Source organism: Nanorana parkeri, unplaced genomic scaffold (genome assembly GCF_000935625.1).
Source record: "Nanorana parkeri isolate BGI_ZX_2015 unplaced genomic scaffold, ASM93562v1 scaffold4, whole genome shotgun sequence".
Classification (NCBI taxonomy): domain Eukaryota; kingdom Metazoa; phylum Chordata; class Amphibia; order Anura; family Dicroglossidae; genus Nanorana; species Nanorana parkeri.
In genome coordinates, this window is record NW_017306272.1 from 1,799,102 (window position 1) to 1,824,410 (window position 25,309).

At 38.5% G+C, this 25,309-nt stretch overlaps 1 protein-coding gene across 1 annotated transcript in view; it reads left to right on the forward strand.

The window, feature by feature from the left end:
* The window catches only part of RFTN1 (raftlin, lipid raft linker 1), a 211,037-nt gene that overhangs the window by 51,226 nt on the left and 134,502 nt on the right, over nucleotides 1-25,309 (forward strand). The window contains exon 2 of the mRNA XM_018573203.1: nucleotides 2,007-2,193. Within this exon, the coding sequence (XP_018428705.1) occupies nucleotides 2,007-2,193 (187 nt within the window). The remainder of the gene's footprint in view (nucleotides 1-2,006; nucleotides 2,194-25,309) is intronic.

Genomic DNA, 25,309 nt, shown 5'->3' on the forward strand with positions numbered 1-25,309 from the left:
CCCCAGAGAGCATTCTTTGTGCATTTAATCCAGATCTGTGCAGTAAACCAGCATGAAACTGCAGAAGCTTCCTGTGTCTCCTTGTGCAGGTTAAGTGGTCTTGTATCCGCCCCTCCAGTAGTTATCTGCAGGCAGGCTGCAGTGGATGGACATGCAGGGCTGGACCTACTTATAGAGAATGCTTATAAACACCCAGGGGAATAGCAGCAGGTGAAGCAGCAAAAGCTACTGCAAGTGGATTTCTAGTCAGTAAGGGGCCCCTGTGCAAGACCAATTTTCATGCCTCCGATTCGACTACTGGTCAAGTAAAACAACTCACTGTGTATTGATTGAAAGCTAGATAGATGTGAGCATTGTCCAAACATTGTGACAGTGGGAGAGGCAAAGCACCCATGTGAAAAACATCTAGTAAAAATGAACCCCAAGGTCCTAGAGGGCCCTTGTACATCTTCACTGTCTACACATATTGTGTGTCCACCCCTGCTCAAGGGATAATGGGACCTCTGTGACCACTTGTTGCTACTTTGTAGACATGTGCGATTCGTTTCGTTACGAATCGAAATTCTTACGAATTTTCCTGAAATTCGTAAATTCTAAAGCATCCGAAATCCGAATTGCAGTTTCCGAATTATATCCGAAATACGAAATTCCGTTAACGAATTTCGGATCCGAATTTCTTTGAAACAGGAACTAATATTACCCCTGTAAATGAGGTTGAACAACATGACAAGATTTTTTTCAATCCGAAATATGGATCCGCTGCTGCTGAGGGTTGCATTACAATACACAGGCAGGAAATAAGAAATTCCGTTGGATTTCATTCCGTTACGAACATTTGTTATATTGAAATTAAAAAGCAAAGTACATTTGTTAATATATTGGAGTTGATGGTAGTTTTTTTTTTAAATCCGAAATCCGAAATTCGGATCCGGAATCCGTTAACGGAATTCGTATTTCGTTTGGTTGACCAATCAGAGGTTTTCTCTTCTGCTGCTGAGAGTTGCATTACAATACAGGCAGGAAATACGAAATTCCGTAAACGGAATTTTGGTCCGTTAAGAACATTCGTTATATTGAAGTTAAAAAGCAAAGTAATTTTATATTGGAGTTGATGGTAGTTTTTTTTTTATCCGAAATACCTAATTCGGAACTGGAATCCGTTAATGGAATTCGTATTTCATTTGGTTGACCAATCAGAGGTCTTCTCTTCTGCTGCTGAGAGTTGCATTGCAATACAGGCAGGAAATACGAAATTCCGTTGACGGAATTTCGTTCCGTTACGAACATTCGTTATATTGAAGTTAAAAAGCAAAGTAAATTTATATTGTAGTTGATGGTAGTTTTTTTATCCGAAATACGAAATTCGGATCCGGAATCCGTTAACGGAATTCGTATTTCAGATAAAAAAACAACTACCACATCGACTCCAATATTAACAAAGGTATTTTTGGTTTTTAACTTCATCATAACGAATGTTCGTACAGTTACGAAAATGTGCCGAAACTAACGAAAATTCGTATTTCGTATGAATCCGAATTGAGTTTCGGACACGAATTACGAAATACGAAATAACAGATATTCCGAAACGGAACACATTTTTTGAAGGCGCACAAGTCTACTACTTTGTCACCTCCCCCAATAAGTAGCCTACTTCTTCTTATATGATTGCATTTCTTCAACTTTAATAACATCTGGAATTTTTGAGACATTCTTTGCCATGTATTTCTATGGGTCTCGTGACTGAAAGTGCCTGAAGGAGGTGATTTTCTTGTTGCCTGCAGCAGGCAATCATGTTCCTCCTTTTAGGGTTCTATTCAAATATGAGAGAGTTAAATGGAGAACCTTATGTATTTTTCCAGGCAACAAGTACAACCCTTTTAATATTTTCAGTCATTATGGCAATCTACATATACTGTAGCAGTAATCTTGTGTAATACAATGTACAGTTTGGTTAACTGATTTTTTAAAATATAAATTAATTGTATATGTGTTATTTTTACTTCTAGCTCAACTCCCCAATTCACCTGCAGTCCGAGTTCCTTCTCTACGTGACCTCCCTGCCAAGCTACAAGATCTGTACCAGCAGGGCTTCACTGTGGCAGTTATACATCCATTTGTTCAGTTCAGCGAGGGCAGTGAAAGGACTCCCCTGGAGGAGATGTTCCGAGTAGTCCTCATCAAGAAAACAGAAAGGTAATTAACTATTCATGCCAAGACATATACCATATTATATTCGGGACAGCTTATACTCGAGTATATACGGTACTTTATTTGCTAGTTTGTAATTCTTTCTTTCAGTACTGTACCTGTAGAATGTTTACAGATATGTTAAAGGGATGCCCCACATTTTAGAACATGTTTTTTTAAATTATTTCTGACTGTTATATAAGAATATAGAAACCATATTTGCACACTGATTGTGCAGCATTCACACCATGGGCACGGGCAGTTTAATGCCCCTACATAGGTCATGACCAGTCAGTAAGTATCTGTTAGTTTTAGGTCCAATCTAAGTCGAATCTAAATTATACTATATACTAAACTATACTATATATTTATACTGTATGTGTGTGGGATTTGCACCATAAACCCTGGGAGGCAAATGCCTGCATCTTTTCAATTTCCCAAAGATTGTCCTAAAACTGAAGGAAACATGCCTATTCCAGAGAATTAAAGCTCATAAACAATATATTAGTATTAAAGGGATTTTACAACAAATGTCAGCTCCATGATGGCATCACAGCTGTTTGAAATATACATATTGTAACCAGCAGATTGTAACCGTCATAAACTTACCTTACCCCATCTTCCACATCGCTGGGCATCATATCACTATCCTCCCAGCTAAATTCCTGGGGAATGATGAGTACTCTAGAGCAAGGGCATCTTCTTATGAGAATTGGGGCTTCTCTGTATTTGCTAGGATCTCATTGGAGGGAGCATGATATCACCCCTACCTAGGCACTGTGGGCAGAAGACAGGGGTGAGGTAAGTATATAACCTAACATTTAATTACAGGTACAGTTTTCAACTGCTTGTTTGCAGTGCTTTTTTCAGGGAGAGGGGGCCCAGATCTAATAAGTGGTGCTTTCATTTTTGGTGCAAGGTCAGCTTTAAGTAGAGAAAGAATGATATGAAAGGTCAAGGATTTTTCAGCTTGCAACTGCATCTACAGTTTATTATATTAATCTATGATCTGTGGAAAGCATATGTCACCTTTTGGATTGTTAGGGTTTGTAGTTTCCCATTTTCTGCAGCATATAATATAAGTGGAGCCAGTTAAGACACAAACAGAACATTAATGTGTGTGGTCAAACATTAATTACGCATCAATATCAATGCCATCAAAGGGAAATCTGCTAACACAGAGACAGCATGTGCAGTGATGGGATGAAATTGGAATTTTATGGTGGATCTTCACACCCGGGTTGCAAGAGTAAGTATACGTTTACAAATAAGCTGCCCCTTCATCTTTTATCCAAATTCAAGGAAACCTGCTGGGAATGATAGAAAAACGCTGTCACTGATCACCTCTCTTTTAGTGCAAGTTCACTGGCTTTCTTCAATATTGGAGTCTCATAGTCTTGAGGGAAAATAGGGAAAAACAAACACAGAAGACAGCGCCTTCTCCTCGCGTGATAATGTTTATTTATTGGGAAAGCCTAAGGAATAAAAAACTACTCACATGTAAACAGTGGAAATGAGCGATAGGATTCTCAACACACCCAGGACAGAGCTGTAGAACTGACGCGTTTCAGGGGAAATAATCCCTTCCTCAGAAGCTAATATAAACGCTTATTTATGTACTAATACTGCTTGTGTGTAAAATACATTTAAAGGGAACCTCTGCCCATATCATGCATACTAAAATGTTTACTGTGACAGCGGCAGTCTCAATACCCACCGTTGCCATCAGAATAATGTTGGATATCTATTTACTCATCATAACCTCATCTTTTATATTTTACAAAAAATGGGTATATAGTTGTGTTTTTGGCCACTATATTTACCAAAGTGCATTTTCTTTTACAAACTTTAAGGGTTTGATACAGAGTTGCGCTAAAATTGTGTGATTTAAAAATTTGCAACTGCCACCATTTTATTTTACAGGGTCTTTGCTTTCAGAAAATATATAATGTTTGAGGGTTTTAAGTAAATTTCAGGACTAAAATGTGGATTATAACATGCGTGCAAAAAACAAAAAAATTAAAAAGGCCCCGGCAGCGAAAGGGTTAAAGTGTCGATTATTGGGAAGGGTTAGAACTTTCAACATTGTTTTTATTGCTGCCCCATGCATTCCTCGCTTGGAGACCTCTCCACCTTTTCTTATACATGCATCACAGGGACAGTAAAGACTCACAGGCAGAAATAAAAGCTTCAATCTAAAACTTTAAAAAAAATATTTTTGACTGGACGGTTCAGTTGACCCAAAACTGAGATTTAATTGGTAAGCTGAATGTCTAACTGGCCTCTTGTATGTCTCAGTAACTTAGAAGTGATATCTCTATCCAAACTAACATGGAATCTCACCCTTGCAGGGGCAGTCTCATTCCTTCTGCTATACCATAATTTTTTTTTTTAAAGAATAGGAAATCAGTGCAGGGGAGTGAGGGGCTCTGATACTGGTTGTAGCAACAGGGCAGACCTTAGAACAGGGTGCATAGAGCTCACTGGAGAGAGTGAAAAAGGTTTGTAGGTGAAACCATAAATTTTGGGTTGTCATCAGAACAGCAATATATGAGATATCTTCCAAAGGGGACACTAGTTCTGGTGACCCTGCTGACATTGAGGGATGTCTCTCTTTTTGAAAGGATGTCCTCTCACTGCCTGTTGTGGCTATCAGACAGGATGTTGAGGGAAATCTCTCCAATAGGACACAGATGTCAAAAAAGTAGCTGATGGGTTATAACCCTTACTTTATCCAAAACGTAAAAAATTGTTTTTGCTTCAGTTTTACTTTAATGATAGAACAGCTTTTTCTTTAGTGCAACATGGAGGCCAATACCTAGAGCAGCAAATTAAAGGGGAGATATCAAGTCACATACATTTCAAACTGTGATCATTTACTGTCCTACTGCCTCTTCTGGCCACATTTGTTCCTAAAGTCTGCAACACTACTTGTAGGAGGTGCCAGGGATGTTTAGAGGTGTCAGATGACTCACTACAATTAAAATAACATGACATTATATCTTCCTTTTCCCATTTAATGGTCTGTATAAAAGCCGTGACTATAATACAGACAGCATAGTTCAATGTGACATTAGCTTGTACTAAAATAATAACATAAGGCAAAAGGTTGTACAAAAATGCGGCATTATTCACGTGCACCTTGTATTCATTTATATAAAGGTGTCAGCAATTTGCTGTAGCAGCTGTAAGAGGATGTGCACCGTCATTAGAAAACTGTCATCACTGGGGTCATTTGTACATAATAGTGTACTTGTTCAATAAATTTGTAGGATGGATTTCTGCAATTTCCTATACCAGTAATGAAGTAACACCTTTTGTGAGGGTGTTGCATGTTTAACATTCATTGCTAATAACCAGATTTGCACTTGCCAATCTGAATGATATTGTAATGAACATTAACCAGTATGGCTTTAAGATATGGATTCCTGTTTTGCTTTTCTTATCCTCCTTCCCCAGTGACAACTTAATTATATTCAAATAAACCTTATTGTTGTGGATTCCATTCTTGTAGTAGCGGCGTCTGATGATGTGTATTCATTAATATTCGCAGCATAGAGCTCCCAGACATTTTTCTTTTGAAGACAAAAGCAGAAGGTTTCTTGCCTGTTCTTGGCACAGATTGCAGAGGTATTCATTAGCAGACATGCAGGCCTATTTAATAAAGCAGTACAAGGGCAAAGATGGCGTGCAGTGTGCAGTAGCTGATAGTTACCAAGCTGATTTCAGTTTATGGGAGTCTAATCGGTAAAACCAAATTCAGACTGGCTCTTATTAGCTACTGAGCATTGTACATTAATATTTCTCTTACTGTATTTGCAAATTATATTGCAGAGGGAATTTATGATTTACCGTTATTTCAACTGCAGCCATATAAATATATAACTTTTACATTATCCCCTATCAGAGTGCTGGTTATTTTCCAGATGGCCACCAAGTCAAAGTTTGCGTTTGGTTGGTAGTTATCTGGATAAGCATGCTACACCTGCCTTCTTGAAAATGCCTGTTGTTATGCCCCCCCAACCATTTCAGGCTCATGGAAAAACAGTATATTGTGTTAAAATTGTATCTATGTTAAAATTACTGTGATCAACTATAACCATTTAACACTTTTGTTAACAATCCCTGCAATGGGGGAGCATCTACCATGCAGTAGAGTGCCCTGACCCTGAAATAATATGCATCTGTACAAACCCTTTCCATTTGCACCATCATGCATGATTGGTGTAATGAAATTATCTGCACTCTTTTTCCCTAAATCAATACCTAAGCAGCTGTGCCAAAGTGAAACAACTTCCCAATATATACAAAAAATGTACTGCATTCTAACTAAATAGTGAAATTGTGTCCCAAAACTAAACCCTAAATATATCCATAAATCATATCACATCATATCAGTAATGAATAAAAAAAAAACTGAATGACATAAAGATATATATCCTAGAGTGTTCACAAGCACATTGCTAGTGAAAACAAAGTCCATGCGATGACATACAAATATGTAAGCTTACAGCTCTTCACCTGTATATCACCAGGTACTATTCAGTCATTGTTCCAGGGAACACACCCTTGGATGATCACAACAGTGATAGTGATAGCAAAGAGTGTCCACACCTTACAATGTGCTCTTAAATTCTTATAATCAGCTCACCAAGTATAGTGGACCATATAGCAAAATAGTCAAATGCATTTAAACGTTTCCTCCAGTCAATCCCCGTCTGTAACTTCCTCCACGTTGGGTCACAATTATGTTATTAATCCCAGATAGTATGATGACATATACACTATAATCAGTTCAGAGGTTCTCTCCACCAAACGATATCATGCATGGTTTTTAGAGGAATGCAGAACCTGTACACATTGTGAACCCATGGACCCATAAACATTGTAAACTGACACTTTTGTCTGCAATGCAGGGTCCTCCAGCTGTGTTTGTCTCAGACCTCCAAAGCTGACTCTATGATATGCACATAACACCCATATTTTACGTGGTTTCTGACGCTCCCCTTCTGATGGGCCTTACCGCATACCTGCCAACTTTCTGAGATGGGAAAGAGGGATACTTTTTAGCACAAAGAATATGATGAAACAGAACACCCCCACTTACATGGGCCATAAAGAATTAATACACAAAACATTTTGAATAAAGATATGAGTGATTTTTTTCACCCCATTTTTCTTTTATATGGTTAAATAAAAGGTTTAGCATAAAATAAAATATTTTGTTGGTAAATAGTACATTTTTAAGTGGTTTAAACATTAGAGGGACAAGCAATGAGGGAAAAGGATGGAGGGGTTAGTTTCCACAAGAGGGACAGCCCTTCCAAATGAGGGACAGTTGAAAGCTTTGTTACTTGATACATACTTGCCAACATTATGGTCCCGGATCTTGGAACACTGTTAACCCCGACAATGGTCTGCATTTCATGCTCCCACTTTCTGAGTGGATGTACCAAACTGATGCCCTTCCTTGCACCTCTAAATATGCCGTCCATCATGCTTACTTTACTAGTTGGTCCAGACCCACCTTCAAATATGTGGGAACTGGTCACACACAGCCCTGATTCCTGCATTTACTGCCTTTTGAAGTTACTGCGCAAAAGAGGCACTCAGCTGCAAAGGGAAGTTCTCCCCAAGCATGAGAAGACATGATGATTTAAAAGGAAGAGCAGCAAAGAGAAGGGAAACTACCATGTAAGGCACACATTACAGTATTGTTTTATGTTAAAAAATCTGAGGGTTTAATGTCACTTTAAGGTTAATGCCGTGATCCTGGGACATGGCCTGGAAAACAGCATCGGTGAGCAGAGGATCAAGATGCAGGACTAAGGGCCAAATGTGTCTGTTTATATTTAAGCATTGTATGGCTGCGCTTCAGCCAAGGCAGTGTTTTTTTTTTAATTGAGTCCTTAGTGGGTTTTTGGAATGGCATTTGATTTATGTATCTGCGTAACTGCAAATAGTGCATTTTGTATCTTTTTCCTTCCTTACTTCTCTAATGACAGCTTTTACTGTCCCTTTAGGTCCTCAGCATAGCATGACATTGTACTGTTTGTATAAATGATTAATTAAATAAAGTTGGAATAAGGTCTGAAAGACTTGAGAACATCTTGGCATAGCCATCGTGCTTGAATACCCTAATCAACAGAGCTGTACATTTGCATGCATGCTCATTTGCGCATTCCTATTCATACCTTCATGTGTAAGTCTACAGGTTATTTAAATGTCAATGCACAGCATAACATTCGGTACATCTCCAATAAAAATGCACGAAAGCGTTAATTATGAATTTCCATAAACGGAGTAACAAAGTAAACAGAACAATTCTACTTGTTTTGCATAAGTCATTATTGTACTGTAATCATGAAAGTGTAGCACACTATTAGCTACAGACTGAGAGTGCAGGCAGAGTGCAGAAGGAAACCAATTTCAAATAAAAATCAAATGTCTTGCACCATGCCTTTCTTTCATATGAGGCTTCATAGAATTCCAGCATGCCCACATTACAGTGACTGCAGGACCCTGCGAGCATCACACCCACAGCCATAACTGCAAACAGCTGAGCAGGAAATGACGCGTAAACTTAATTACAAGAAGCAGCATGTTGTTCCTAGTTCAGAACACAGTGAATATTTTACATCGCTTTGCATTTCATACTGTCTTGGGATATTTATGGAGGAAATATACTGTATGATAATGACTATATGGACAAACTTGCTCCGAAATGAATGAAATACAGCTTTTACCATTTTTTACCGCTACTGACTAGGTGGCCAGCCTATTAGGTAATGGCATGTTCTTTAGCTGGCCATGCACCTATTGTGTTTTCTCCTTCACCCAACAGGCGTAAACCAAAAAAAAAAATGCTTGAATTCCTCATCCGTGCTAAGCAGTGTTAATGGGGGAAATCCCCACTTGCTCGGGACTTCAAAGCAAGTGAAACTCCTCACATAAATGGAAAAATAAAAGTCCTGTGAGCCGGTTCACCACCCATCACGGAGTGTTCTTAATGTGAGATTTTAGTGATTGGGTTCACATTTACTTTAAGATATTCAGGCTGATTTACTGAAGGGAATCTTCACTAAAAATATTGTGTGAACATTCACTTCAATTATCCAATCATGTGAAAAGCAAATTCCTGATCACTTTGAATACCCAAGCATGTGCAGATGCTTTTAACATGATTGGATTATTGAAGTGAATGTTCACTAATTTTGTTCACTAATCACAGTGAAGACTCTTGATTGCCTTTATTAAGTCACCCTGAATATCTTAGTAAATGTAAGTATATGAGAACCCCGTCTCTATAATCTTACATCAAGAACACTCTATAATGGGTGGAGAACTGGTTCACATACCTTTTTTCCATTTATGTAAAAAAAAATTCCTTTCTTTTGAGTCCAAAGCAAATGGAAAATTATTGAGATTTTCTGATCTCTTTCTGGCTGCAAGTGTCAAATATGAAATTTGCATGTGCTATGTTTCATAATTATCTGGTTAGAAATAAATAACAAATACACTTTTAACGTGTTTAGGTAATAAATATTGTATAGCTACATTGTATAGCTACAATATAGATTCCCTTTAATGAAGTGTACTATCCTGTTGGAAGGTTATTGTTGTTTGTATAACGCTGTGGATAATGAGCCCTTAGAGATGTAAAGGTGTATAATATGGAAATTGCTTTTCTAGTTATTAGAATGCATTAGGAATGTGATCGATCCAAGTCTGCTTTACCTTGGATCATTGTTACATGGATGGTGTCCAATGCTGATGATTTAGCCTCTATAAATAATGAGCTTTCTTTGGACTATCCTAAGATTTAGAAAGAGGAATATTTATTAAAAACGCTAATGTCCTATAAAGAGTCGCTTAAAGACACATATAATTTCAGCAGGACATTCAAGATTTAAGAAAGGCATGAGACTTATCAAAAATGGACCTAGCCTACGAACTGTGGTGAACCTGGGATCAGATTGCAGATGGATCATGGGTGAAAATGCAGTATATATATTAGGTTTTATTATTGGGAGATTGGTGCAGAGAGCTATACCCTACCCTAAGACTCACTCTGTAATGCTCACACTTACCCACACTGCATCTCTAACCAAAAGAAACCAGCCCTCTCTGTAAACCTTTAGTGCTCTTCATAATAAACCAGTATCAGCTTTGCAAATCTTTAGACTTTTTTTCAGAAGCTGGTCACCAGTGGCAGTCTTTGTAATGTTCTCATTAAAGGTTTGCATGATACCGATCATTTGATAGGGGGCTAATGAATGAAAATCAGCCCATAGCGAAATTCATTCACCACTGCCTTCCAGTAGCCCTAACACTAATCTTCCTTATGTAAACCTAACCCATTTTTAGCAAGGTCCTATTTACTAACCAAGGAGCAGGCAGACATATTAGTAGTATGTAAAATGCTATAACATTTATCAAGCCAAGGCATTTTAAACATTGTGGTTGGCCAACAGTCTTTATAATGTTTTCCTTTGATATCTGCTGCACAAAATCTTGCTGATGATGTTTGTGACACCAAGGGGGTGATTTACTAACCTAAACACACACACACACACCAGATGTGTGTGATTTTCACACAGCAAAACGTATTTATCAACCAAAAAGTCTCTAAAAGCATATTTCCATTAATGCCATATATGGAAAAATCATGCACATGATGCATATATAATGCTGCTTCACAGTTTAGACAAAAATGGTTAGCTCATGCATTTACATTCCTTGCATTCATCAACGCAAGCAACACAACATAGAGCTAATTTACCCAACATCACCTTGGAATTCCTTCAGAGCTTTGCACAACACACCTGCTGGGTGTGTACACATTACAAAGGTGTTTAGATTCCACCCATAGATCATGCTGGGAGGGAACACACTGCAGAGGTGTATACACGTTTGTGGTGTGTTTATAAGGTTAGTAAATCAACCCCCAAGACACTCATCATTTTCCTGGGGAACCATTTTTGTTATCTATATATTTTAAAAAAAAAAGCATTTTCTTTTTTTAAATCTTCAAAACAACTGCAATATTCTTTGTAACTTCTCAGATTCCCCCACCATCTACCATGAAAGTAATTCAATCTGTGCATATCATTTCCTATCACAATATTGTGTCTGATTCTGCTTTAGGGTACATAAAACACATTCATTACTTATGCCTTCTCAAAGGTCAGCATATGCTTAGCTATCAGTTTACTACAAATCATCTCACATTACCAGCATCAGCTGTTCAGAAAGCACAGTATTATGACAAAAATATATCATCATATTAAAGAAAAAACCCTAAGTCAAATTTCTCTACATACAAAAGTTAACTTATTTTGAAAATATTATTATCAGATGTAGTCTTTTAGTATTAATGAACCCAGCTTGATAAAACTGTCACTTTTTTAATATGTGATGTAGACTGTAGGTATAACATTTAGTGAAGGTCTGGGCAGGCCAAAAACTAACAATGCAGTGATGGAAATAAATAACCTTGTTTAGAGTATGACTGTAATCTCATCTTCTAGCTATTTTAAAATAGTACCTTTGTATTTAATTGCCCCTTTTACTCACTTAAACCTCTGGTACATATGTCCCAGCACCGAGTCCTTTGAGTAATGGATGCAGAGTGCTGCTTTGGGTGTCCACATCACGGCCTGCATGACATGAACACTTCCCATTGCCTATCTAGCAGCAGGATCCTCTCAGGATGGATGACATCAGCAAAAGGAGGCCAATGGAGACTGACCAGCGCAAGTACAGATCCCCCGCACCCAGAAATAAAGCTAGCGAGGGACATGGATGGCAGAATCAAGCCTGTGACACACTACACGCGAGGCAGCGGCACGCAGGCCTTCGCGTGCAGTGTGTCTTGTAATTTTCACTCTGGCGTGTCAACTTGCGAAATATCTAATAGCTAAGCATGCCAAAATGAAAAATTTCTAGTGACCATTGGCGTTTTCTCTATTTTTGCCCTAGTAATTATGGCATTTTCTGTGGCTATCGCCCCTAGTAACCTATGGCATGCTGTTTGACTTTTTACCTAATGACTGATGGTGTTCTCTGTGACTTTTTTTCCTAGCAAATATCTGGATTCTCTATGACTTTTGCCCTAAGTGAGCAATAGTGTACTTTGTAGCTTTGACCCTAGTGACTGATGGTGTTGTTTGTGTCTATTGTGACTGTTGCTGTTCTCTGTAATTTTTACCCCTAGTGAGCAATGGCTTATCTGCATCTTTCATCTAATGGCCACTTCCATACTCTGCAGCGTATTCCCTGTAACCAATGACATATGTTTGACTTCTTTCTTCGTAACAGATGACATGCAACCTTAGAAGCTCAGATTCAGTCAACCTTGTAAAAATGACAGCTTCCTCCTAACTTTTGGGTTTTTCTCTAGTCTAGTCTTGGAGCTAGTCATAGTTTGCTGATTAGCTTTTTGAGATCTGATGTTTAAAGGAGAACTATAAGGTGAGTGCTTTTCACTCACCTCATAGTTCTAGCTGACCTGTGACAATGAGACTGTCACAGGTCGGCTCAGTGGATCGGGAGGTGAGCGAACACATACCGGGTTCGCTCACCTCTCGATCCTGTCACGGCTCTCTGCCGTGACAGAAGGATTCCCCTCTCCCCGCTCCGATCTGCCAGCGCTGACTGGTGGAACGGACGGGGGAGGGTACAGCTGGTTCTGCCTCTAGATAGGCAGAGCCAGCTGTCACTCACGCAGCTGGGCGGATCCCGTCGTCTAAGTCGGGATCCGCTCCAGCTGCGGCGTCTCAGTATACCGTGAGCTGTAGCTCGCGGTATACTGAGCTTAGGTTAACGGGAGGACGCTAGTTTGTGTCCTCCCGTTACCCTAAGGAGAACTATGGGGAAAAACACTGACCCCATAGTTCTCCTTTAAGTTAAATATATACAGTACAGGGTTATTTACCCTTTAAAAGGGTGAAGAGTGTGGAGAAGTGAACAATCTAGGACAACATAGCTGAACTGGAAAGTAAGCTGAATTAGAGAACTTTTCCAGTTCAGCTTTTTTAGCCCAGACTGTTCACTTCTCCTGCCTTCTACAAACCTCTTCACCCTTTTGTGAATAACGCGTATGGTGTTTTTGTATGTAAAAATATTTTTATTTACATTTTCTTATCTTGTAATTATCTATGAATTAATGTATATAATGTAATATACACACAGTACAGTATATGCAGCTGTACCCTACAATAATTCCTTTCTGCCACTGCATGTTGCTAGTTTTCCTGTGGGCCTTGGCACTCTGTACTGCAAGAGAACATTGCTCACATTTCATAACATGTGCCATGCCCTGTGATGCAAGGGACCACCCGCCATTGACACCAAAGGTAAGGAAGGACCTGTGATGTTACTGAACTGGCCAGAGGACCCTTGGGGAAAAAGGTATGTTTCATTTTTTAAGTGCGCATGCGCCCACCCCAAGATCCTTTGCGGCCGCCAGAGACTCTTCAGATGTTCGGACGAGAGCGCGTGGCGAAGACACAGGTAAGTTTAAACCTGTTTGAAAAGTTTGTGTTTTACAAAAAAGTTTTTGCATATATCAAAGTTCCCCTTTGTGCTTTGCAGTAATCATTTTGCACCAAGCTCACTATATGGACCATTTATGTGTTTATACATGGTGATCATGTCACCCCTTAATCGCCTCTTCTCCAGAGAGAACAAATTAAGTTCAGCTAATCTTTACTCATAGCTCAGGTCCTCCATGTCTCAGTTTAGTTTGCCCTTCCTTGCACTCTTTCCAGTTCCACAACATCATTTTTGTGAACTGGTGCCCAAAAATGTTGACAGTACTAAAAGCATCAGGCATTGTACATTATGTAATGGTGATGGGAAGGTAAAGTAAGGGCAGCTCAAGAAGTGTGTACCTGACTTTTTTTGTTTTTTATATGATAGGTGCATTTCATAATATAGTATGACAAACATATGTTTTTACTATAGCTTCCGAAGATATGGTAAAGTGAAGACACGGGGGCAAGGAATTCTTAACTGTCTTCCAATGATTGTAGCGCCACTGATTTAATTAACTCTGATAAATCCCTCCACAGGCCACAGTATTAAGTTGCGCTCTATGTACTCTTTAACTTATAGGACACTATGAATTATAATGTTCTCCATAACATAATTAGGATTAATTGTTATGAGCCAGTTCTGTTATTCATATTTCTTTTTTTAAATCCGATAAGTAATGTCCCACTGGGAAGATTTAACACAAAATACGTTATCTCTTGTTAAGTACAGTAAGTAATCAGTACAGTACATGTTAAGCATAATTATTTGAGAAGACACGTTGTACAGCGACCATCTCCTGTGTTTGCAATTTCATCTGGCAAAAGCGGCACCTGTAATGTCAGCAAATCATTGACAATTCATCCTTTGTAGCTGTACTAACAATTTTGCCGTTGTCAAGGAAGGAGAAATAAAGACTAAAGAATGGAAATGGCTGATGTACTGTTTAATAATGTCTTTTAATTAACTCTAAATAAATGATTGAACATAGCATAATTTTTACACAGCCAACAATATATGCAGGGTATTCATGTTGGGTGACAGAGCGAACAATGCACACAAAAGTGGGAACATTGCTAGACATTACTGTGCAAGATCACTTAGAGGTCACATAGTGAACGAGCGCCATTATAAAGTGATTTCATTATCAGTGAGGCCACTTAGCGGAAAATAAAATTGTATTGCAGAAAAATAGAATATAATACGCCATGGAGTTAACTAGGTCATAGTGCCTGTTTATCTATTCCAGACAGTGCCTGCATACATTTTTGGTTCTTTCTGAAGCTTAGCACTTATTCAGAAGAAAATATATTATTGAATGCATGGTGCTTGTCAAAACATTTAAATCGTGTCTTTCATGCAGCACTGAAATATCCACTATTGATGCTACTGAGTAATAGAAAAGAAGTCACTCTGTGATTACTTTCACAAAAAACTATATCTAAAGCCAAAAGTTTTTTTAGCTTTAGAAAGAAATGTAAGGGGTATTGCTGTCTGTGTCCTTTTTAAGGAGAATTACTTTCTCTATTTGGTGACCACTGTCATCAGGACTGAAAGCCAGGGAAAGTCCAGAATGAGTGTCAACAGGAACAGAGGGGACATCTTCCAATGAGGACACTGGGTCCCCTTGACAACTGCTTAAGAGGGCATTTCCTGAAAGGAAATATCCCCAATGGGGTGTCAAAAAAAGGGATTCTAACCAATCCCTGCTTTGTCAAAAATGAAAAAAATGGCTTAAGATATATTTTAACATTCTGTCATAACTTTCTGCTGTACATTTTTACCCCTCCTTGTATGATTTTGCAATGCCTGTTAGATTAAACTGCATGATTCATAGCCAGTGTTTTGTATATGGTGTTGGTTGGGAAATACTCAAGAAACACTCTTTGATAAAGCGTGATTTATTTCAGTCAGTAAATTGTTACCACTTTTACACCCATCAATGAAAATCTGATAATGGCAGTTTCCTACACCATCAGTGAGTAAGATTGTAACACATATTATGCATTCTCAAAAACACCTTGAACATGTACAATTTGTGAAAAGCTTGAATTGACGTGCATTTGGTGGACAAAATTAGACCTTATGATATGGCAATTGAACCCTAAAGAAAAATTATATTTGATATTTATAGGGACAGTCAACAGAGGGAGAATTCATTTATCGGTGAATTGTATCACTCATTAGCTTCTTATATTTTCTGCAGTGAGGTCTCCCAGCCATTGCTTCTAGCTCTGTTCTGACCCACTTTGGGGTGTACCCAATCTTTTGATTCTTTTTTTTTAATATATATATTTAAGTTAATAAGCAGTCCAACACAAAGACTGGGACCCCCTCTAATGGGGAACTGTTTGGTAACTTAGTGCTTCGTTTTTTTGTTAAATTTAACCTTCAAGGATAAAACCATTTCATAAAAAAAGTAATGAATAATCACAAACAAATTAGCACATACAGTATAATTGTTGTACAGGCCGTTTTATAATTTAATGTTATTAAGTATTACCTTTCCATTAAAAACGCTAGCTGTTGTAATGTTCTAAATCTGTTAAAAAAAACAAAAAAAAACCCAATGCAATGTGGTAACCTGAAGGCGGTTTGTACACAGTTGGTGCACAGAACTCCCCCAGAAATGTCACTTCTTGCTTCTGTGATTGGCTGACTGATTTTCCCAAAAGTCTGTAACAAGATACGAGTATAATTTTTGGCCTCCCTTGCAATAGCAATTTAATTTTTGCTGAGATACTCCCTAAGGGATAATTACTGCTAAAGGGATGCCAACACTGTGCCTTTCCCTATTACAACACAGGAGGCCCACCAGATGATTATAATGAAACCATACCCTACCATTCAGGGATCAGTTTGGAAAGGACATGCTGCAACAAGCAGCTTTTTTTTTTCAGAACAAAAAGAACAGGTAGGAAACTGCAACGAAGTTGTTTAAAATCCTTGCAATGTGCACTGATCACCCAGAGGGGATGGAGAGGAATTACTCCTTATGTACATGCCAGTCTACAAAGATAGTACCTCTTTCTCCAAACTTTTAAAGCCATCTCTCAGCGCTGGACCAGGCCCATCTCAGCTGTCAGCTGCTTTGCAGACAAACATTTCCTTCTGGTAAGCAATGCAGGATGGCCTGACCAAGTCTGTCTATCACTTCTGAGCTCTCAGGCAGAATCACACAGGTCAGGGAAAGGGGTAAGGGAGAGCTCACAACAGCAATTACTGATGCACAAAAGAGGACAGTAAATGCTTTATTCTATTATGAAGACTGAAATTATAAAGCTAAAGGTGAACTAAGCCTTTAATTACAGAGGTCTTGTCACAGGAATCTGAGAGTTATAAGCAGCAGCTAAGTGGTGTAACTGTTTAACATCTACTAAATGCTGAAATAGTTTTGGGAGAACTTTAAAATGATAATAAAGTGAAAGGGGTTTTAATCTATTTCAAATGCTGATTGAATCACTTTCAATTGGCGCTGCTTCTTGATTTTTAAAGGTTTTCATTTTCTATAGCTCATCCCATGAGCACTGTTTCTAATATCCTGTTTTAGGGTGTGTGTTGCTACAAATACAGAGGCACAGCAAGGCAAGTCACTTTACAGCTCCCTGCTCCTCCTTCCTCACTCCTCCCTTCTCCAAGCTAGTAGATGGACCGCTGCTGCAGACTTTGTTTTCCCTTGCATTCTTGTACTCAACAGGAGGTTCAGGGAAGCCGAGCTAAGAGAGTTGGAACCAGCTTTTTTTTTTAAACATGATGATTGTAAGAGCTTGGGCAAAAAAATTAAAAAATCCTTTGATGGGCAATGTATATTTAATCTGGATTAATTATTGAAAAAAAACATTGAGAGTGTAATACTATTTTAGAAACTCACTTTGAATGTAAAAAAAAATTGGCATATTTGTTTTTTATTGCAGGATACTAAAGAGACATTTTTATACACTTTTCACTTGTCCTCTCAAATCCTAATTGGTGTATTTACAATATGCTAGTCAAATGAGCCATTAAATTATAGCAATTACAATCCTTAATTTAATGATTATGCAAACAGCATAGAGCTTTCACAATTTAGGTCATGCCAATGATTTAATGGGACTGTGCAGGACGTCAGTGAAACCATATTGGAAGACTTCCTGTAGCACTGATCATTCATGCAGGAATGATCAGACACTTGAGAGCTCCCTATTGCACATTAATCACAATGACAGTTTCATTTTGGGCAAGGTTTCCAAATGCTGTGCAACATATTACCTGCCTGTACCCAGCTATCACACAAAACACTGAAGGTTCAAATGTGTGTAGGCTCCCCATACATGAGGAATCCTATAATTTCACCAGGAACAATGACAATTGATGTTAGGACTTAGCACTGAAAACCTTGGCATTATGGCATTTCACTTTAGGGCTTTCCCATGTAAGGGGTGTGGAGAAAATGCATTTAACAGTAAATAGGATTAATATGCAAAAGGGGTCTGATCATACATGAATAATCAGAGCTATAATAAGTCTTCCAATATGGTCTCACGGAAATTCGGTAAAATCTCATAATTTCCTTGGCAAGACCTAAACTGTGGCAGCTCAATGCTGCTTGCATAATCTTCAAATCAAGAATGGTCATTGCTATATTTAATAATTATATTTAATTCTATAATAATGAATGTGCTGCGCTTCATCTAGAACAATAAATAAATAAACAAATCTCTATAATAAATAAGTGCTAAACAATACATGCAATCAAAATGTTCACAATTGCTCTTCTTATTCAAAATAATATCCCTCTTGAAAGTTCAATCATATATTCCGTGTTCAGGTGTGCACAAATCTGGCATCACACGTGTAAAGTGCTCAAGATTTTTCCCAAGTGCACCGCACTCTTTATCCTTCCACTGTGAAAGTTCTTTATACAAAGTCCATACATCAATTCCAATTATCACCCAGGTGCTCCCCCCTCTCAGTGGGCCACTCACCTTATAAGTAGACCTAAGCAGGTCTAAAATCGCTTAATAGGATCTCCAATCGATCTTATTCAAAGGCCGTTTCTCTACAATCGTTGCACAGAAAATGACGTCAGCGTGTCATCACGACCATATCCAATAAAATATAAAAACAGCCCATAGCAACAACCGCAAAACTTAAAAAAAACTCCTTTATTTAAAAAAAACTACTCACATAAGGAAAGTTGGCATAAGGCCCCGCTCACACTGAGCGGTTTATCGCGCGGATTTACCCTGCAAAATCATGCATATTTCCGCGTGATATCGCGCAAGTCCAATGCATGTCAATGGAGCTGTTACCATTTACAGCTCCATGTCGCCTGTAGCTCGTCGCGCGTCGCTTGTGCAGGACCCTTTTTTGTCGCACGTCGCACGATTGTACTCAGCCCAACATGAAAGTTCACGTGATATCGTGCGGAAAAACGCGCAATATTGCGCAAATGACAAACGCACGATTTGCAATATCGCAAGTGTGAATGGGGTGTAAAACGCATGCCCGACAACTCTCTCTCCGTGTCACCGTATTCTCTGGGTGCAAAAAGGGATCAAACAGGAGCTGTGCTGCCGACCACGCAATCTCCAATCCACGCCTGCGAGACTCCGCCTTATGCGTTACATCACAATTGACTTAATCTGGGGCTTCAAGAAATGTGGAACATTTTTGTATAACTTTTTCCTGTCATAACAAGTCTAAAATGTATGGTTTCCACTTACTTTCTGTCTTTGTGACAATGGTCACCAGAACAAATAGAGGAGGGAGTCTTAACAATAGGGACACAGACGACAAAAAAAATTACCAGAGGGTCCTAGCTTTCCATACTCTATTCAAAACTTCTTTTACATACACATTGAGGGACTAATAAGGATCCCTGGGAGAGGGCAGAATCAATTACAGCTTCAACAGAAAAAGTTAAGATTTTTGTAACATTGTTTTCGTAACATGGTTTTAACATACAGTTTTCACTGAAGTTAATGCAACACTGTTACTTTGTCCATTCTGTCCAATCAAGTCTAAGTGGGGGAGCCCACCCCTGACCTACTTATACTTACCTTTACAGCACTCTTTTTTCCTTTGTCACAGCCAATGTAAACTATTCTGTGTAAGCTCTATGACGGATGGTGTTGGAGCTTACACATTATGGCGCCAAGCCGTCCATTATGTTACAGTGTTTGGTTGGCCACTAAGCATTGAGTTATGGTTGGAGGTCACATGCTTCCCATACCTGGAAGCACTGGGTATTTTGTGGCAGCTGTAATGAAGAAGGAAGTGTTGGGTGAACGCTGTAAAGTGAGTATGATTGGGATGGATGGTGAGGTTTTGTTGTGAATGGAAAAAGTGACAGTCGCTCTGAAACCTCTGCTTATGTTTTTTTATCATATGCTAAGTTGGAATTTCCCAGGTTTGTGACAACTTTATTTTAAGATGTTGTACAGTAATCTTCATAGGTGAGACAATAAGTGTTGTTTCTAATAGATATTTAATTAACATACTTTTGCTTCTACTGGGTAGTGAGGAATGCATGCACTGTTACTTTGGGGGTCAGAAATAAGGGTCTCTGTTTTAGTGCTCAATATACAAGCTGAGAAAAAGGAATGAAAGAGAGACAAACCTCTTTGGCTTTCTAGCTTTCCATTTCTGTACAGAATTTTATTGTACACAGAAATCATTTTACATCAGTGACAGCAGTGAAGAAATCATTTTGTACCCATATGGCTTTACAGATGCTTCAGAATTGTCCGCTTAACAAAATAATGTTTTATCTGTCTGACGAGCACCATCATCATCATTATTACCAGCAGGGTACCTAATGCACATCATCAACCAAAGCAGCATGAGATTTACTCCAACCCAGATGTCATCGGGAGGCTAGAATTCACCAACGAAGGCAGGACTGCACTGACTTCATTTATTGATGTTACTTGTATTAAAGGATGCACTTACAAATGCACCAGACAATGTATTTAAGGTTCAATTCTACAGTGACCAACACAGACATTAATAATTTAAGTAGTAGAGTCTGTTAATAATTAAACAGCAATGATGCCCACTACAGTGGATGTAGTATAGATTTTGGTGTTAATGCCAATAGTTACAGCTACAGACAGACATTTGATTCAAGCAGAATTGAGTTTCAGATGTTCCTGGAATGTGTATCTCTTGCTCAAGGCACACTTTGCATGGTACACATTCTGTAGCCCACAGAAATCTGTCTCTACCAAGAAAGGCATAGCGTTGTGTTTGCACCTCCCGGAACAAAGGTTTCCAGCCCTCCCTTGCCAGTCACACTTTGGAAATGCAGGTCTAAAAGTGTGTTCTCTTCGGGATTTGCTCAGTTCATACTTTGCAGCTGGTGGGTGGGTGTTGCAGCACAGCCAGTTTAACTAGATCTGTACATTTGGACCGCAACTACCTATTGTTTTCTATGATTCCTCTGCTTCAGCATTGGGGAGAACTCTATCCATAAAAAAAACACTGCATTTACAGCTTTTGAGCAATGGGAACATGTCTAATTTGGAATGATGTAGTTCACATACCTGCATTACTAAAATAAGTTACGGCCATATAGTGTACAGCATTAATTATGAATAATAATATATTTGTTTTAAAAGCTAGTCATCCCAAAAGGGATTTTTTGTATATAAGTATGGTGTAGCAGAAACTCGAACAGGAAAAGTGCTAATCCTTCGCATATACTACAATTACTGTGTAGACATAGGAACCAAAAGAAAGAATTCTGGTAGGGTCCCAAAATACATAAATCCACCGGGGTGGTGAAGGATGCTAGCATCTACCAAACACTAAAAGAGTTTTAGGTGGACTAACTATTTAAGAACTATTTTTATTCACAATTAATTTTTTTATATTATATCATACATCCAGCAGTCCCAGTTCTAACAAGGTAGTTCCAGTTTTCTGTAGAGATGCAGTGATGATGTATATGTGTGTACTTCTTCATGACTCACATTGCAGGCTTTCTTTTTTTTTTTATCCAAATATTTATTGGGTTTTCAAGGTAATTACAAACAGCATGTTGTACAGTGCTTGCCGGCTTAAATTTTTTGAATGAACTTTATACCGTGTTTCCCCGAAAATAAGACACTGTATTTATTTTTGGCTCAAAAAAACACACTTGGTCTTATTTTCGGGGTAGGTCTTATTTATATATTTTTTTTAATGTACAACAATCCACACTTCTTCATGTGGAATAGTCTACATGTATTCATGTACATAAATATAGTGATCAGGGCAATCAGGGGTTCCGTACCTTTTCAAGAGCAAGTTGCTAACCAATCGCTGGCCAGAATGAGCGAAGAGCGCTTTCACTATCGATTCCTCACAGGCGGAGTGCATTTGGTATCACTCCCCTTGTGACAGGAGCCGGTGCTATAGAGGCATCGGCTAATACGGCTCTGCTCCCTCCGGTGCTGCTTCGCTTCCTCTAGTGCTGGCTTCATTGGCACCGCTGATTCTCTCCTGCCTCTCTCTCTAGGCTCTTCAAGTTCCCCTTATGCCTCCACCGGCCCTGGGAATGGTCACAACTAGGTCTTATATTTTAGCAATTCCCAAAAATAGTACTAGGTCTTATTTTCAGGGTAGGTCTTATTTTCAGGGAAACAGGGTATTAGGCCTAAATCCTACAAATTCAACATTCTCTCCACAGGAAACTCAGTCTGATAGTGGGATCAAATTGTAAAGCAGGCTGTAAACAACTGCCTCACTCCCAGTGATTCTGTGTAACATGATCACTAAACACCAGCTCTTCTTTTGCAAACAATACACTGTCCGGGGAGGTTGCAACTATGAATACTAAAGAATGGAGAGCTCAGTTGTAATATATACAGATTGCTTGCAAAACACAGAGGCAGCTATTTCCATAAGGATATGAGGAGGAAAGCTAACAAAAAACGTAAGTTTCTGTGTTCATATACAGCAACTGCATATGCCTGCTTCATGTATATTCGGTGTACATTGCTGGCATGTGTTTTTTTTTTAAAATACCTCAGCAAAGGTGAAAATGGGCTTTAAAGCTGCAGTTTAATTTTCTTCTACTTCACCTTCCAGGTTGCTCTTTTCCAATTCATCAACAAGCTAATGACATTTTTAAATACAATCTTTCCATTTTCACTACTTACCTTCTTTAGGCATTACTGTGTCTGTGTGCTTTTCTTTGAAATGCTAGCAGACCATGACTGGTGGGAGGGGCCAGCAGGGTGCTGTACTTGTCTTTCAGAAAACATCACAGTACTCCTATCACAAGCCCTCAGACCTGATGCAAGCAGTGGGCTGATTATTGGGTGGAGTCATGCAAATATCAAAATGTCTTGATGAGTGGATGTCAGTCTGAAAGATTGGGTGCTCCTACGCAATGCCTATATGTACTGCTGAGCCTCCTTGATTGAAAGAACTAAAATCCAATTGATAAAAGGGGCGGGCCAGTAAGGCTGGGGAAGAAAGAGCTAGAGATTGCTGGACGTCCTCCAGTCAGAAAATGAGGCGGGCTCTATCTGACTTGCTGCAGCTACTAATACACATTGTGAGAACCTTTCAGTTGGCAATACATTTAGAGTATGAAATTACAGTACATATAATCAATACGTTGCACTGTATGAAAAATGTAATTCACAAACTTATATTATTCAAAAATGAACAGCATTAAAACCTTCTGGAAAAAACTTATTCAAGAAATATAGACTATTTAGAGGTAAGCTGGCCGTTAGTGTCCACTAAACAGATGTGTCCTCCCTTGTGCCATCTGTTTCCACTGGGGTATTTTAATTAGATTATTCGAATTAACATTACTGTACTGTTTTCTTACTAGTTCAATGTTTTATTCTGTTAAAACAGATCATGAGGAAGGAAAGTTCTATAACGTGAAACAGCGAGAGTGATGGCGTACCTTTTTTTTTAAATTCGGATTTGTTTTTATTATAAAAACTTTTTGATAAAAGAAACATATACAGTCACATACACACAAAAAGAAGAAATAACAGTGAGCTGTCATGCAGGACAGATATACAATACTTAGAACTGGCAGAACATGGCTCATTACCAAGTGTAAATGCACAAAGTACAAATCAGTGTAAAGCATATCACAAATGATAAGGTGGAGGCGGAACAAGAGGCATCCAACCATCAAGACCAGATTTAATCAAACTTGTTCATCACATGGCGCAAAAAATATGTGTTTTTTAAAGGAGATAAACTTGGCTAATTTGTCTGACCACTCCTCTACCTTAGGCGGGTTTGGGGAAACCCATTTTGCCATAATTATAATACGAGTCATAAATAGTGATCTACTGATAGCTGAAGATAAATAATTATCCATATTGGAGGAGTCCAAATACCCTAAGATACAAACCAAAGGCTCAACAGTTAAATGGAAACCAAAAATGGCATTTAAAGTTTGTATCACTCCCTCCCAGTATCTTGTGATGGCGTACTTTAGTCGTTACATATTTTATCAAAATGCTTGTGTTCCTTCAGTGTTCTATCTTTGAATTTTGTTTTTGTTATTATATGTATTCCATTTGTAATTTATAAATGTAAATAAGGAATATAGAAATGTGTTAGTTCTTGCTGTGCACTTTATGTCCTCTGTTCACTGCAGTGTATGAGTAATATACCTTTATAATGTAATATACCATTAATGATAACTAATGATAGCTTAGGGTGGGTGTTAAGGAAAGTCTGAACTTGCATCACACAATCTGCCATCTAACCCTGTACTTAACAACCTTGATAGATAGTTAAATGAGGCTTTAAAAAAAAAAAAACATATACTGTATAGCACAAAATGTTTATATACATAAAGAGTAATTCTAGCTTATACAATGTTGCATTTGATTAATATGAAAGTACCAAAACGGGTACTCTGTAATGTATATGTTCAAGAAAAGCTATAATGGCTTTGGGTCTGTTTTAATGTAATTTTATACGGTTAATTTAGGATGCACTCATAACACAAGATTCACAGAACACTATGAGGGGAATTTATCAAAACTGGAGCAGACAAAATCTGGAGCAGCTGTGCATGGTAGCCAATCAGATTCTCTCTCCAGTTTGTTCAGTTAAGATTTGAAAATGAAAGAGAGATGCTCATTGGGTGCCATGCACAGCTGCTCCAGATTTTGCCTGCTCCAGTTTTGATAAATTCCTGCATATGGATTTTCTACAGAAAAATCAGAAGATATTTTCAGACTCTCTCTGCCCCATTGAAACTTCAGTAACACACATGCAGGGAAGGAAAGGAAGGTAGTCGAGTCACTGCTCTGACACATACAGTTGTGTGTGCAAATTTGGAGATTGAGCTTTGCAAGTAACAGACTTTTGACATTTAACAAAGCAGATGAGGTTAGCCTGGAAGACATATGAAAAGGAGACTAAATCTCCACCTACTGGATTAAAATGAGAATACAAAATATGCATCTGAAATATTATGGGGGTCTATTCACGAAGCTGCCGAGGGCAGCCGAGTGAATGACCGATCTGAAGTGAAGTGAGCCGAACACTGTTCGGCTATTCACTTCAGGCTGGTACGGCTAATTTCAGCCGTACATCGGCTGAAATCAGCCGTACATTGGCTTGCTTCGTGTCG